Genomic DNA, 15,884 nt, shown 5'->3' on the forward strand with positions numbered 1-15,884 from the left:
CAAAGAAAATCTCCATACACCTTTTTTATTCTTCCAATAAATTAAACTTAATGAAATTGTAGTGTAAGTTGATATCTTGGAGTGTTTGTTTGATATCCAATTGAGTCCATATGCTAACGACATTGTCCCCTATTTGGATACCAGCCTTCAAAAGTTTGAGACGCTTTGCTTAATGCTACAAAATGCATCAATCTCAAAAGGTATGCATCTTCAGGCCGTTGTTGTCCTCAGCCTCTGACCTGAGATGGATGTATTGCACGGCCCTTTTAAGTCACTTTATCCATAGACTAAAGCAAAACTGGTTTCTTGGTGCAACTCTGTCATAATGAACACAGAGATAGCTGAAATGAGCAACTGTGACTTCAGACAGAGAAACGGGGAGCCTGGCATGGAGAGGGGGGGTGGGGGCAGTAATTAGAGAGAGAGGGTTAAAGAGGCGTGCTATGGGAAGAGGTCACAGGAGGCACAGGCGGTCGCAAGAGGCGAATGGAGGTGCGTTAAGCAACTGTCAGTCTCTATAGCAACGTCCCTGTATAGGAAGGGTGAGGGGTGAGAAATCTTTGCCTTTTATTTTGTGTGCGAGTGAGGGGAGTTTCAGTTTTTCTCCACTAACACTGACAGATGGGACCTTATCGAGACGCACCCACTTGACCCTCTCTTCGGTGCATGAACACATGCACGTACACTGCATGTGGGTCCTCTTGGTTACTAATACCAAAACAAAGTCTCATTTCTATGTGTAGTTCAAACATCGGCCACTTGCTATAGGCTTCAATTAATAAGTGTGATATATAAAAGGACTCAGTTCATGCACCTAGTGAATCCATCTACAGTCTATGTGCGTCTGTTTCCATGTTGTTTTGATCCTTTGTCTGACCTGTTCCATTACTTTCAGTATGGAACATGCTTCTGTTCTGTGTTTTCACATGGAAATAATGATGCAATCAGTTGTACACGTTGTAAGTAGCATTTATAAAATTGTAGTAGACAGTCCAAACCCACTTTAAAATGTGCTGCATTCACCTTCCGTACCTCTTGGCTCTTATTGGATAAAGACATGCACCATTGTGGAGGGCATATAGGCCCCTGTGTTGTATCCATCCCTCCCCTCTCTGTAAAGATGGCTGCATAATAAAGTGGCTCTGCAGACAATAGACAGAAGAGATGTGGGAACCTGCGCTGCCTGGCACTAAGCTTAGGCAACCAATCACAGTTGTTCTTTACAATAACAGATACCGCATACCCTCTTGCCCATGATGCTGTGTTCATGGAGTTAAAACTTTCTATTTGGCTCCTTTATGTTTTCCTCTCTGCCTTGTGTGTTTTCTACCTTTTCAATGCTCATTTGTTCTCTATTCTTAAGCAATTGCTCTTTCTCCCGCTCTCTCATTTTGGGAGGACAGGCTGTAATTAAAAGTTTGGTGCAAGGTTGCAGAGAATGCCTCAGCTAGAGGGTTTAATGTAATTTACAGTGCACTTGATACAAATGCTTATTTAATTGGCTCACCCTTTCAACTTCAGTAAGAGGCACCAAGGTCACTACTAGATACTTCAGCTTTCACAAACACTACTCTCTCTTAAGTATCGCTAAATTTACCACATTGTTAAGAGATTATTTGCATTGTTCTGTTTACTTCACCATAGCTCTGTCTCTGTTTCTTATCAAGGTAATATATATACGCTTTTATTGCCAGTTGTTGTTGGCCAGCTCATAGTCAAAGACACAGAAGTTTTGCTCAGATCGTGTTGAGGATGAACTTGGTAGCAATTCGAAGACCCCTTGATTTCCTTCAGAATTTCTCTTTTACTAAACATTATAACGAAATTGGTCTGTTTGTTGATTTTTATTTGAAAAGCAGCCCTAATTTACTGAGTAGATTTCATTACCTTTCTATGAGTGGAAATGGCATCGTTTTCATTTTCTTCATTTAATCCTTTACAGACACATTGATCTGAGGAATTTCCCACGTTTTCTTCAATATTTCCTTCATAGTAATTCTCTGTAAACCTCAGCACCATCTCTTCAGAAGCACCTACCCATCTATCATGGATTAAGAAGAGATCTTTCCTCCTGAAAGAGAAAGATGTGTCTCACTTTATGTATATATGTCTGTTCACAGCAGAATGGGACTGTTTCTCTCTCTTGTACCATTTTTCTCACTTGTATGCACTCCGATTTCTGCTGTCTCTTTCCTGTCGTGTGCTTGCACACACACACACACACACACTCTCAAAAGAACATTAATTCAGATTCAGAATTGTTAAATACAGATTACACCAAAGATGGCTACATATTATCCAGCTGTTACAGAAGCACCTTATTTGACAAATGAGAGATCAATTTAGCTTTTTCACAAACTTTTTCACAAACTAAACAGGTTTTTGACAGTTTGGTTATAAACCCATCATGCTTGTGCGGAGGAAATTGGATATGGACGTGTGATAAGGGGTTCGCAGCATAGATACAATATTTTTAATGCAGCAACACAAACAGATACAGCCTGTTTGTGTGGCTGCATTAAAAATCAAAAGCAGGGTGTATATGAGAAGTGCTTGAGCTAAAGGGGTTGCGTCTTTCTCTGTCTTCTGGGTTTGTGTGCTTCCTGTACCAGAGTGGTAACCATAGGAAGCAGTGAGCTGAGTGACCAAACCTAGGAACTAAAACGTCTCAGGTTCCTTATAGGTCCAGTGTGTAAGATTTAGGTGAAAGGGATCTATTAGCAGAAATTGAATATAAAATAATCCTGGTGATGTTTTCACTAGTGTGTAATAATCTAAATTGTACAAATTGTTGTTCTCTTTACCCTAGAATAAGCCCTTTATATTTAAATACTTTATATCTACATCGGGAGCGGGTCCTCTCTTCGGAGCCCGCCATGTTTTTTACAGTAGTTCAAACTGGACAAACTAAACACCTTTTGAGTTTTGTACAAAACCATACCAGAACAAGTAGAAACAGTAGATATAACAAAAACTAAGGTTAAACTTTTTGCACTCTTTTGAAGGTAAAACAGTCTGTTACCACCTTGCAGCAGGGGTAGAGAGAAAGATGCAGTAAGGATCAAAAAAAAAAATAGGGCCCCGGGAGGAAAAATGTTTAAATAGAAGGGAGAAATGGAAAATAAAGTAGAGAGGGAGAGAAACATGTCGGGTGGAAGGTAGAGATGGAGGTTTTGAAACGGTGAGATGGAAAGGTAAGGAGACAGAAACAAGACGAGGGGAGAAAAGAGACAGAAACACAAGAGATGGGGGATCAATATGGATATAGGCCCAGAGGGAGAATAACATGGCTAGCAGAGAACACCAGGCTGAAAGACGGGTAGACACCTAAAAAAGAGAGAGAGTGAAAGAGAGAGAGGGTTAAGGAGCAACCCACTGATGGGCAGACAGAGAGAGAGGGGTGATTAGAAACAGACTGGGGAGGACAGACAGGATGGGATGATGGGCAGGCAGCATGTGTGTACCTTCTTGGTATCTGATTAGCCGAGGCAGCGTCAGGCGGGCCGAGCTGAATTTAATCAGAGATGTGCGTCACCAGCTGCAGTTCCTAGCCAACAGCCAGTCAGATAATGCTGGAGGGGGGCTGGCTCGTTCTCTCTTGCTCCCTTCCTCCCTCCCTCTCTCTCTCTCTGCATGTGTTCCACTACAGGCTCATTGGCAGAAGGGGGGTGCAAACCACTGTGAAAATGTGTGAGCGTTGCATTCTTATGTTTTTGACAAAGATGCAAGAGGCACGTGTCCGAGAACGAGGCTAGAATAGATAAATGAAAAAAAAAAAAATCTCTTTGCAGAGTTGTTGTGTTTTGAATTTGTCCGTGTGCATGTAATTTTAAGTTTCCTACATGTCAGTGCTCTTTTTGTGTGTCAGCAGTGAGGCAGCCATCTGGATTGGTGTTGTGCTCACTGAGAGGGCCTCTGTTTTTCGCCGTGCTCTTAGACAGGCTCTTGGCAGGCAACGTGAATACCTCTGCGCTCTGAATTTACTTTAACCTCCACTGTGGCAGCATTTGCCTGTGTGTGTCACTCAGTGGTTCATAGCCAGTACTGCAGTACAGCGCTGCTGTGGGTGTAGTTCAGACTCTCATACTTGACAGACTGAAGCTTTAATCAAATTATTTCGATCCCATTTATTTCTGTCATTCAAAAAGCGTCCTCCGCATACCAATCGATGCAACAAAACTGCCTCTGTCCTTGTGTGGCTCTGCTCCCCTGAGTGAAAGCAGTCTCAGCTGTTGTGTGAAATGGTCGTATCTGTCCACGGACAGCAGAAAACAACATCATCAACTATTCATCATGCATTTACCCTTGGACCAATGAACTGTAAATCACAGCAGCTCTCTAGGTTTCTAGCAGCCAGTATGAAATCAGCCACTCTCAAGTAGAGAAGTGCAGTACCACACCTACTTCACTTTCCCTTATCTCGTAGGTCCATACAGCCGCAGACTCAGCTTCCTTATTCCATGCCTATGGGTCAGTCGGCACCTTGGAGAGGAAACCCCAGTCAGGCCAATGTGTTCGGTTGATAGCTGTCCAGGTCCTGCTAATTTTAACACCTTCAATGTTAACTCACAATTAGACGGCTGGCTGGTCACTGCTACCACAGGGGAAGGGTCAGGCCAAGGCAGCATAGAAGGGGTTGTGTGTTTGGGTATATGTGTGTGTCACTGGCTATACATGTGGGGACAAATTTCAGACTAAAGGCCAGTTCAATGAGAGACATGCATGTCCCCAATTGGGCAAAAGATGATTTTTAGGACACTGGCAAATCTATGTATCCTCCCTGAAAGTGACTTTATAACTATGTGTGGTTGTGTGTGCGCACACATGAGTGTGAGCATGTGTGTGAAAAGTAGCGAGAGGAAAGAGTGTAATGAAGAGGAAAGGAGGTGTCTTTATGTGTTTGTGTGTCTGTGTTCAGTCAGCAGAAAAAATATGACCTTTTCATCGAGTGCGTCTGGGGCAGTAACATGTTCAACAACAGGCTGCATGAAGCAGTTTACTTAAAGGAATAGTCCGCATCATATTGCAGTGCATAGGCAAAGGACAATACAATGAAATGCTTTACGATACACAAAATACAGTTCCTAAAAAATACTGATAGACTGAATGAACCCGCGTTGAAAGTAAAGCATGTTTGTCACTCTTTCTTTAAAGATCTCTCCCATAAATAGGACTTTCACTATCATTACCTATTCTTCCAGCTAGAAGATAACTTGATAGGATTGATACTCTCTATGCTATCACTACTTGACAAATCCTTTCTGTTAAATAAATTACTAATAGTGAGTTAACGAAGACCTGCATGTGTCTTTTTGTGTGTGTGTGTCTCTCTGTGTGTGTGTGTGTGTGTGTGTATGCTTGTGTGCCTGTGTATTGTATCCATCCAGTGCCAGAGCCTGCTCCCACTAAGCCCAGCCCCGGCCCACCCCACCACCTCCACCCTGCCAGCCTCACGCTGCCCCTCTCCTCTTCCTCCTCTTCTTCTTCTGGCAATGGCAAGCACACCTCCTCCAGTAGCCAGCTCCCGACTCAGACTCCCCCTCTGCAGCAGTGCCAGTTGTCCTCTGCCAGTGCTCGCTACCCGCCCAGAGAGGTGCCCCCGCGCTTCCGCCAGCAGGAGCACAAGCAGCTACTGAAGAGAGGCCAGCCACTGCCTGCAGGAGCCCTCAGCGCTCTGACCCTCTCCTCCTCTTCCACCTCCTCATCTTACTCCTTTTCTACGAGTACAAGCAGCACTACCCCAAACTCTGCCACGTCCACTGCGGGCAAACGCCACCCAGGTTTGTGTCAGTATAGTAAAAATAATGAATTAAATGGAGTTCTGATCTTCTTTATTTTAGATGAGAGCTTTTAGATGCTAAATTAGTTTATTTTTACCTTTTTTAAGTGCACGTTGGCTCTATTTTAGCTGCATTTCTAGTGAAATTACACTTGATGTGTGACGTAAATTATCCTTTAAATCAAACATTCTCCTTCAACATAAGCAGTCATTTCAGTGAGATTTTGATATATTTTGTGAGACAAATGAAGGATGACCAATGCACACTGCATACTGTTTTTTTGTTTTGTTATTTACTCACAATCTATACGCACACTTAGACCTCTGTAGCAAGTGGTAGCACTATAATGAACTAATTTGTTGCTCTTAAATTTGTAAATGCTGAGCCTGCCTTCTGATGCTCATTGTGTGTTGGCTTGTGTGTACTTGTATGCAAGTAATGTGTTGATAAAAGTATGGCCATGAGTTATTGATATCATTAGTACCGCTGAATTCTATCTCTCATGCGCCCACTTAAGATTTTTGGATTTTCGTCATATTTTCGTCATCATTTCCTTAAGGGGTTTTATTATCCTCCTAAGGGTTTTATGTGGTTTTCTTTTTTTGCCTGTAATGCATTATTTATGATTTGCTTAATGATGTACACAGAGACAAAAGATGGTGTCACCTCATATCCTCTAACATGACACACTCTAACTTTGAAGACATAGATACAAGGATTATCTCTGTAGCACACCACGCAGTGTTTTCATGTTTAAGGCTTTGAGCAGGAGCTAGCATGAGCATCTGCTCGCATCTTTCTCTTCGCTCTCTTTTTTTTCTCTTTCCTTCTGTTCATCAATGCTCCTTTGCTGCGCTGTGCTGCCTTTCATTACTGACTCAACATTTGCTGTTGTCGGGCTCTCTGTAAACAAATCTGCAGCAGCTGTAGTGCATGGCTTGATAGTCGGCAAACTACAGCCCTCTACACAGGCAACTGGTCCTTGAATGTTCTAGTCAGACACAGTATCAAAGAAAAGTTGCAAGTTGTTCCATATACTAGCACACTAGCTTTATGAGGCTTTGGCTGTTAAATGTTGTGAATTAGCCTCATCTTTCAGCATTTTTGGCTTCAGGCTTTACTCACAAGGGCGCAAAAGTTTATCTAAGCCTTAAACTTAAAAGAGCGTGTTTCTCCTTTGGTCTCTAGACAACTTAAGATCCCTGTTTGGTGTAATTTACCTGTAGTGTCCTTTTTATTGTCCTAGTCCGGCAGTTGTTGTTATGTTTGGCCTTTACCTCACCCTAGTTTTCTCAGGGGTCTTTCGGTTCAACACAGCCTTTGGCAGAATAGCCATTGGCTGGGTTTCTACCTCCTTTACCTCTTGTTTGTGTCCTGAGGGCCTCCGATCGACTGTCTGTTTTTTCCTGCCTGCTCAGCTAATAGCCTTAAGCTAGTGGTCCTGTTGTTGCAGTGATTCTGTCATACATAATTTAAAGAGTGGACACTAGTTAAACCTACTGCTCTGCAGTCTTCTTGCTTTATTTACGCTTATTATAACTTTCGTGTTAAAAGACCTTGAGAAACAACTTTAAATTTCATATGTAACCATTCCAGTGGCAGTAGTTGTGTATGAAGTAGCAACAGAACAAACTTATTCATGCATAACCTCCCTTTTTGCAAAACTAAACATTTACAACTCTGTTTGGCCTCACTTAAACATATAAACAAACCAACAAACAAATCCAAATATTGTATCAAAATCACATTAACAAATACCGTGTAATGTTATGGTCACTGCCTGCAAGTACTGAGACAAAGTTTCCTCCTCAGTGTAACTGTAAGGGAGGGATGAACTCTGATTTGAGGACACATCTCTGAACTCTCTGGTGAGGTTACTGTGGCCTAGAGCAATGTGATGAGATAGTTCCTTCCGTCAGATACTCAAACACTTGCATTTGTGCACATGCAAACACAAACACATGTGCCTAGATGCAGTAGCTGTGCAGCAGCAAGAACACTGACCTAGTTGTGTCCTCTCAGATGTGTCTGCCTTGCAGGCCAGCTGGCTCATAGTTTATATGCACGCACGCACGCACACACACACACACACACGAAATGCACAAGTTTTTTTATAAGCCAGCAGAACTGCAGTATGTCCTAAGGTGGTTAAATGCATTTTTTGACCCATTTTTTAGTTGATATTAAATTTGTGCAAAGTGTGTTTTATGTATAACATTCCACAAGGCAAAAACACACACACGCACACCACCCCATCTCCAAAGTCTGAAAGGCAAGTCCCCCTATATTCAAGGGCATTCACGCCCCTCCCACATAACCTTCACTCTACCAGCCCCATTTAATTGTCCCAAACACCAGACAGAAATCCCCGTTTTCTCTCCCTCCCTCCCTCTTTTACATCCACCATCCCCGTCTCTCCAGCTGACGGGGGACCATTAAATAGTGCAGAGAGAAGCCAGCAGCCGACCAGACAGGCTCCCCCAGTAGCAGGTGCTGGAGTGGGGGTCTCTTAAGACTGTGGGAACTGCATGCCAACAGCTGTTTGCTGGTCACCCAGACAGACTATATAGCCAGAAGGCACTCTGCTGGGTGCTGTGAAACACTTGGCCCTTTCATTTGAGCCCTTTTTGATGTTCAGGTGAAGCGGTTGGGTTTTTGAGCATTTCTTACTTAAGTTAAAATGCTGCTTATGGAGGAGGAACAGCGTGTGGCTTCCAGTAAGATGAGTTAGATGGTAACTAAGGTGTTTAAAATATGTTGTTTATTTTCAAAGAGGTGAGTCCCTCCGAGCCGGTCTGCATCTTCAAACACATTTTCCCTAACATGTATAGATAACCTCCACTTAGATCTTGGGTATTTGCAAGGTTTAAAATCCTAGAATAATCACATTACTATTTTGCTGTAATGAACCCAGGAAGGTGTAGATTGCCCCATGTGCTCAGGCTATGACACATACACACACACAAGTGAGAGAAGCCCCCAGTGGCTTCATTAATCCAGTCTCTGACAGAGAAACCAGAGAAGTCACCATGGTCTCGCTCTCCTATTTTCTCTTTTCCCTCAGCAGAGGTAAACAGACATGAGTGATGGGCTCAGTAAATCCTCCTGTGACCATTCCCTCAGTCTTTCTTATTCGCCATGCTTCCGGGAAAAACAAGTACATGCCTCCTTTGATGTAAGTGGGCTTAAAGCTCCCCTCACAGAGAGATGGAGAGGGTTTATTTGGTGACAAAAGACTACTAAACGTCCCCTCCTGTTCTGGTTCTGTTATTCCCCCCATAGTTTGCTCTGAAAAACCTATGTCTGTGGCTCTCAGTTAAACTAAAGCAACTGTTCACATTTCTTTCTCACTGTCCCCCTTTCTTTTCCGTTGTCCATGCGTGTGCTAGCCCTTCCCCCCAGACCTTCCTCTGTCCCTTCCTACCACCAGCTCCTTCTCTTAGTCTGTCTCCCTGCCTTTCATTTCATTCAAAGGGTAGGAGATATATTTAATTCTTGGCTACCTGCCCATTTCTATGATGGCAGCTCATCATTATCAGCTCATCTCCAGCTTTTTTCTGCTTCAGCTGGCTTCGCACAGATTCAGTGTGTTGTTGCTGTTGTTTAATTAAAGTCTTTCAGCACAAGTGCTGTTGGTGTTCTCCTCATTAGGAAATGTTTGGTATTACTTAGTTGTTATCCAGGTTCTGTGGAGAAACCAGGCCTTTACCTTCTTGCATTGGTTTGCACATACACGCACACAAAAACACAGCCCCACTTCCACTCGGAAGCATGAAGAGCCACCATGGGCCCCTTGGTTTTATATTTTTTGACCCTTTTCATTCACAAAGCATTATCAGAGACTGCCCTCCTAATTGCAACCAGAATGAAAACAGCAACGCATTACTGACACATGACTGCGAACAGTGGATGGAAATGATTGTCCCCCTTTCCTTTGTTTTTTATGTTCAGCCGCCTTTCGTCTCCCTCGCCTGCCAAATTACGGCTCTGCCAAGAATCAGCAAGACCTTTCCCTTTCTGTTGGAATGTCGGTAGAGGGAGTTGAAAGGGGAACAATCGAGGCATGTTGAGGTGAAAGGAAAACATTCTGTTCTGCATAAATCAACACTTTCCTAATGTACATATTTACCAGGGTAGGCACAATGGGATTAATGCATATACAGTACCTTGTAATCCAATACTATAGTCCTTTGATAAATGATCCTATTGTTGAGCTTATAACGTTTCATTTTTGTGGAGGCAGATATGCATGCTTGCTATTTACCTTTGCCGTTACACACAGTTATACCTATTCCTGCTCACAGAAGAAGGTAGCTTATTGCAGTCATACAAAGAGGATATGATGTTTCACATCCTTGCATGGATCTGTGTAATCCTCCTGAGTGACCTGGTGCACCTTTCTGCAGGCATTTTTTCGCTCTCTCTCCCTCTCGGTGTTGCCTGCAGTAGAAAAAAGGGTCTGTCTGTTATCTTTTCCCTTCTATTTTATACATTTTTATTATTGTTGAATTTAGGTTTGATCATAGTGTCATTGTCATGATATGGCTAATTACTATGTAACCTATTTTTACACTCCTTAGGAAACATTATGTGCAAATGAGACTGAGACAAAGAGAGAGGAAGATACACAAGGGGGTTAACCAAACAAAATTTTCCTGGGGCTGCAGCCTCTGAGCTCCTTGGACTGATAAAATGGCACACCATCTTTTATTAGAAAGACAGAAACGGAACAAAGCAGAAAGACACCAACACCAGTGGCTTGTACTCATGACCAAAGAGATCAGCAGTTTTGGTTTTGTTTCATTTATTTCTTTACAATTTGACTGTGTCGCAAACATATATCAGATTAGTAGATATGGTGAAGCACTGACACTCAAACCTCATTCAGTGTTGCAAGCGGGGAGATTATATTGATATACTCTATTCAGACTTAGACTACATGTCCTGATGTTTCTGTCGGTTGTCTAGGTGTTGTGTGTGTGTGAGTGTGTTTTTTACAGTTAGCGTTTTGTCTGTTTGTACAATCCTGGCTGCAAATCGATTTCCCTGATTGGGACAATAAAGTTACTTTGATCTTTTGATGCATTTAAAATGTTTTTGTACATAATATAAATGCAGAGGCAGGACATATAAATACATGTAAGTGTTTATTATCACATCTAACAATCATTACTGTCCTGCATTCAAAGATAAAATCAATGCATCTCATCCTTCAGTATGCTATGACACACAGATGTCTCTTGAATGTCTTCCAAAAGTATTCCTCAATGTCCAATTATAGTATTTTCAATTCAAGGCTCACATCTGCCTTGTTTTTAAGTTTGAACAACTTCTAACTTAAGTTAAAAAGAATTGGCACTGGTACAGCCGTTGTAAAGGATTGTTTTTACTGTGATGTTTTAATATTTGTGTGTGAGCAGCTGATTGCAAATTGACTGCAGTCTAGTGTTTGTATCTGTGCCATCAGCCTGACAACCCTGTGTGATAAAGCTGTCTGGGGAAGGGAGATAAGTGTTTTCAGGCGAAAATTGCATCCACAGCCACTCTGTGGCACGTTGCTCAGTATCTTAAAGCCACATATCTGCCAGTTTGTGTGTGTGTCCACACACCGCAACCAAATTTACCTCATCTGACTGAATTGTTTTGGCCACAGGGTCTTTATCTCATGATGGACAACTTCTAGCTATTATTGGAATCTCTGAGACAATCTGATGGAAGGTAATGGCGAAGTAATTGTAGGTACAGCAGCCTAATAACCCAACAAGGCAAATATTTGACCAGCACATCCTGCATCTTTGTAATTAAACGTTAGTGAGCCTTGCTTACTTCAGCTGCTCAGGAGGATAGCCAGAAATGTATTTTTGTCTATTAGGTTTTTAAAGCATGTTGAAAATGGCTTTTTGTTATTTATATGGTCTGGAATTGCAGACTGGATTTTTATTTCTTATTTTATTGCCTGACTGAAAACTTTGAGTGTGCACTCAGTGAAGTGTATTTTACCATTTATTCTTCCACTTTTGCTCAATGTTGGAAAACAACTGAGATAAATATCAAGCTTTCATGTGCATACTTTGGTGGTTTCATACACACATTCATTTTCCTTTCTTCTCCTGAAGTTACAGGATTCATTTCTTCCCTCACATGCTCGGTTGGCCAGTGTGTTGTTGATATTCATAGCAGTACTTCTCATTGGTTTTCTAGCCCATTACATGAGGCTGGCCTAGTGGTTAGGATGTTTGCATGCTGGATCGATAGCCACCCTGCTCTCAACCACTACCATTAATAAGATCATTGATTAACTGCCTCCCACTGATTGAATACCCCTTTACAGCATCGACTCATTCTATTATTAGTTCCCTCTCTGATGGGATGCTTTCGTGCCTAATGAAATTGCTTTTGTGTGATACAATGTTGATTAGATAATTGTTGGAGAGGCATTGTTTTTGGGTAGCATCATACTGAATTTGCAGATCATACATTAAGTCTGCAGGTAGTAGACCAAGATTTACATGCAGTCTTTATTTCTCACACACTGTATACACATGCAGTGTTATCTATATGCACGTAGAGAGAAGCCAGTACACACACACATTCACACAAGCTCGGAGGAAATGTCTTGTGGTTTCTTAGAGCAGTGCAGTTGAAGGAGGAGTATGCCCGGCGGAGCGTAGGGAGTGATGGATGGGAAGCCATCTTGGTTTCATTCCAATAAATGAGCGGCGTTCCACTTGGGCTTCCCTTCGCAGCCCCAGCCAGTGAAGCCACGATGGAGACGGATGGGCCTCTCACTGCTGGGTATTAGGGGAAGGAGAGAGAGAGAGAGAGAGAGAGAGAGAGAGAGAGAGAGAGAGAGAGAGAGAGAGAGAGAGAGAGAGAGAGAGAGAGAGAGAGAGAGAGAGAGAGAGAGAGAGAGAGAGAGAGAGAGAATTAAGGGGCAAAACAACACGGCAAGGATGGTTATGTGAGAGGGTGAATGAGATGAGGAAAGGAAAGAACGCAAGGGGTTCCTCTTCCTGTTTGGCTGATTGCACCAGGGCAAGGATATATGGATATGTCATAGTTGATATGACATGTAGCACGCTTGGCTGTGCATTCTGATTATGTGTTGAACTGTGGAATGTGCTAGTGTTACCATCTCATCCTCCCAAGTCTGATTGCGAGCATTAACCAACCAAGAAGATAAAATTGGTCTATATGGGACTAAGAGGGGCTGTATTACATGATGTAGTCTAGTCTAAAGTATTTTTTCTACCCCACCCTGCCACCCTTTCCATACTGTTTTCTGATCTCCATTTCATCCTTTGTCTCTACTCCTATTAAGTTTTTCAAAATTTCTTGCATTTCTGTTTATTATGTTGCTCTAATCCACCACCCATCTACCCTCTGTGTTGTATTTTTCTACTCTCAGTTGTCTTAACCTCTCTTTCCTCTCCCCCCTTTTTCTCTTCAGACATATCCCTCCAGAGTGGCTCTGGTGCCCAGTATGAGACCTCTCGTTGGGGAGCCTCTTTGCCAGTTGAAAGCCCCACCAGTGCCAACAGCTGGGACAAAGTGATTATTGACGAAAGTGACAAAGAAGCTTGGACCTACATCAGCCACAATAGTGACCCCAACCACTCTGCAGCACCAGAATGCCCCTTAGGCTCAGCTGGCTCTAACCTAGACACCAGTGCTATCACTACCACCAATAGTAGTTGTTTTCTGAGTATGGCCACAGGTGCCGCCGGCCAGCAGGCCCACTACACCTCTCTCAAAGCTAACAATAATATGATGACGGGACCTGGGTCAGCCAACACACTAGCTGGTAATAGAGGCTGGGGCTCTGATGTGAAACAAGAAAGTATGAATGGAGGTCGAGTAGGTGCACCCAATAACTGGGGCTCTCCCAATTTTAACTTGAATCTCAATCCCAATGCCAACCCATCAGCATGGCCTGTGCTGGGCCATGAAGGTGGTGGCCCCAATGGAGTCTCTAACTCTGCATCTCTCCCACCAGGTATTAATGGCAATGGAAACATGGGAAATGGGAGCCTAGGAGGTACTGATAATGGTGGGGGAGGTTGGGTTGGCATGCTAAGTCCCAATGAAAATGATCAACGCCCTTCATGCAACACAAGCTTGTCCTTCAATATGGAACCTCCAAACCTTAACACTGATGGACCAAACCACACTAAGCAACAACAGCAAGTTCAGGAGCCTATGAGCCCTATCCACGGCTTAACTGGCTGGGGAGGCCAATCACCCACCGAATCATCCCAGCTCAATGGGGACACAACAAGCACCTCTTTATGGGGTGGTGGAGAAACAAAGGCAGCTGACTCTCCCAAGGACTCAGGCTGGGACTCAAATCCTTCAAGAGGTCATTCTGCCTGGGGCCGCCAAGGCAGTGGTGGAGGGAGTAGTGGAAGTGGTGGCTGGGGTGACTGGGGGAAATCTGCTGGGGGTGGAGATGGATCTAAAGGCTGGGACTCAGTAGATGCTGGTAGTTCAGGTTCAGGCCAAGAGCAGCCACCTAGTTCATGGGGCCAGCAGCCTGGAACAGCACCAGCAAGTGATGGTAGTGGAGACAGCAGTGAAGGTAGATCCCAACATAGAGACAGGTCCTCAAGCATGGAGTTAACCCCTGTGCCACCCCGACAGGACCTGGACCCTAGGGTGCTGAGCAACACGGGTTGGGGACAGACCCCCATTCGACAGCACACTGTATGGGAGATGGAAGAAGCCAGTTCTGATGATGGCAAGAGCAACAGCAGCTCTGTAGGAGGCTCCAGCTCTAATGGTGGACCTTCATCCACCAATGGAGGTACCATTAATCCCAACATTGGCTCTAGTCAGCGGCCTGGGTCTGGGGGAAGAAGTGACAAAGGAGAATCATCATCCTCTGGTTGGGGAGCCCCTCCACCTCAGCCAATCCAGACTGGATCAGGATGGGGAGAACCTCCACAGTCACTTAGCAAAGCCCCAAATGGCACTACAAATAACTGGGGAGAACCTTTGCCCACAAATGGTCATAAAAGTGGGGGCACACCGTCCTGGGGTTCTGAGGACAAGTCACCAAATTGGGAAGATGGCCCTAAGAAAAGCCAGCCTACTAGCTGGGGTGAAGGCCCCAAAAATAACCATGGATGGGGAAGCAGTAATGGTGGCTCCAATGGCCCCAGCACAGGAGACTGGGGAGAAAAAGAGGTAAAAAACAATGGTCCCTCCAGCAGCACGTGGGAAGGAGAAGGTGGTAATGCAGGAAATGGTGGATGGAAGGATAGTCCCAGAGGAGGAAATAGAGGAGGAGGCTGGAGCAAGCCTGCTCCTGCTCCTGCTCCTGCTCCTGCTCCTGCTCCTGCTCCTGCTGTGAGTAATAGCAGCTGGGGGGAGAACCCACGTTCTAATGGCCCAGTACAGGGAGGCTGGGGATCATCCAAGCCCCAGGAAAGCAGCAGCAGCAGCAGTACTGGCAGTGGAGGAGGAGGCGGCAGCATTGGTTCTTGGGGTGGTCCTGGTTCTGTGAAACAGAACGCCTCTACCTGGGGCAATGTCAGCAAACAGGACCAAGTCAAGGAAACCAGTGGCTGGTTAGAGCCCTCCCCTCCCTCCGTCCGTAGGAAGATGGAGATTGATGATGGAACATCCACCTGGGGCGAATCCACTACCTTCAACAAGTCTAACATGTGGGATCGCAACAATCCCAATAATGACCCAGGCAACAGCGGCTCAACTCCCAGTAAGAATGGTGGAATGATTATGCCCAACAATAACAACAATCACTCTGTCAGCCCTGGGAACAACAATCACCATCATGCTCACCACGTGCACCACCATCCCCATCATGGCCAACCCCCAACTCACCTGCAACACCATGGAAACAACAATGGGTCACCCAACAATGCCGTCTCACATCCAGGTGCTGGTCCCCAAGGCAGACCCCCGCTCGCCAACCCAGGTATGTAATTCCAATAGAATTTGATGATATGAATATGCAAAAAGACTATGGAATATTTGAAAATGCAATATCTAGAGTCTGGTTCTGAAGTCAAGGAAATTGGTTCTTCTGGACCCCACTGTATTGGCCAGATTTTTTTTTTAAATAGCATGCTTATGTTATTGTAT

At 44.1% G+C, this 15,884-nt stretch overlaps 1 protein-coding gene across 3 annotated transcripts in view; it reads left to right on the top strand.

Annotated features, from left to right (window-relative positions):
• Positions 1 to 15,884, top strand: part of tnrc6c2 (trinucleotide repeat containing adaptor 6C2) — a 49,461-nt gene that overhangs the window by 16,416 nt on the left and 17,161 nt on the right. For 2 of the 3 annotated variants that reach the window (XM_047344431.1, XM_047344430.1), the window contains 2 exons: positions 5,388 to 5,780; positions 13,231 to 15,717. In XM_047344431.1, the coding sequence (XP_047200387.1) occupies positions 5,388 to 5,780; positions 13,231 to 15,717 (2,880 nt within the window). The remainder of the gene's footprint in view (positions 1 to 5,387; positions 5,781 to 13,230; positions 15,718 to 15,884) is intronic. The other variant, XM_047344432.1, reaches the window with a different exon arrangement.

The sequence above is a fragment of the Hippoglossus stenolepis genome, chromosome 2, assembly GCF_022539355.2.
Source record: "Hippoglossus stenolepis isolate QCI-W04-F060 chromosome 2, HSTE1.2, whole genome shotgun sequence".
Taxonomy (NCBI): Eukaryota; Metazoa; Chordata; class Actinopteri; order Pleuronectiformes; family Pleuronectidae; genus Hippoglossus; species Hippoglossus stenolepis.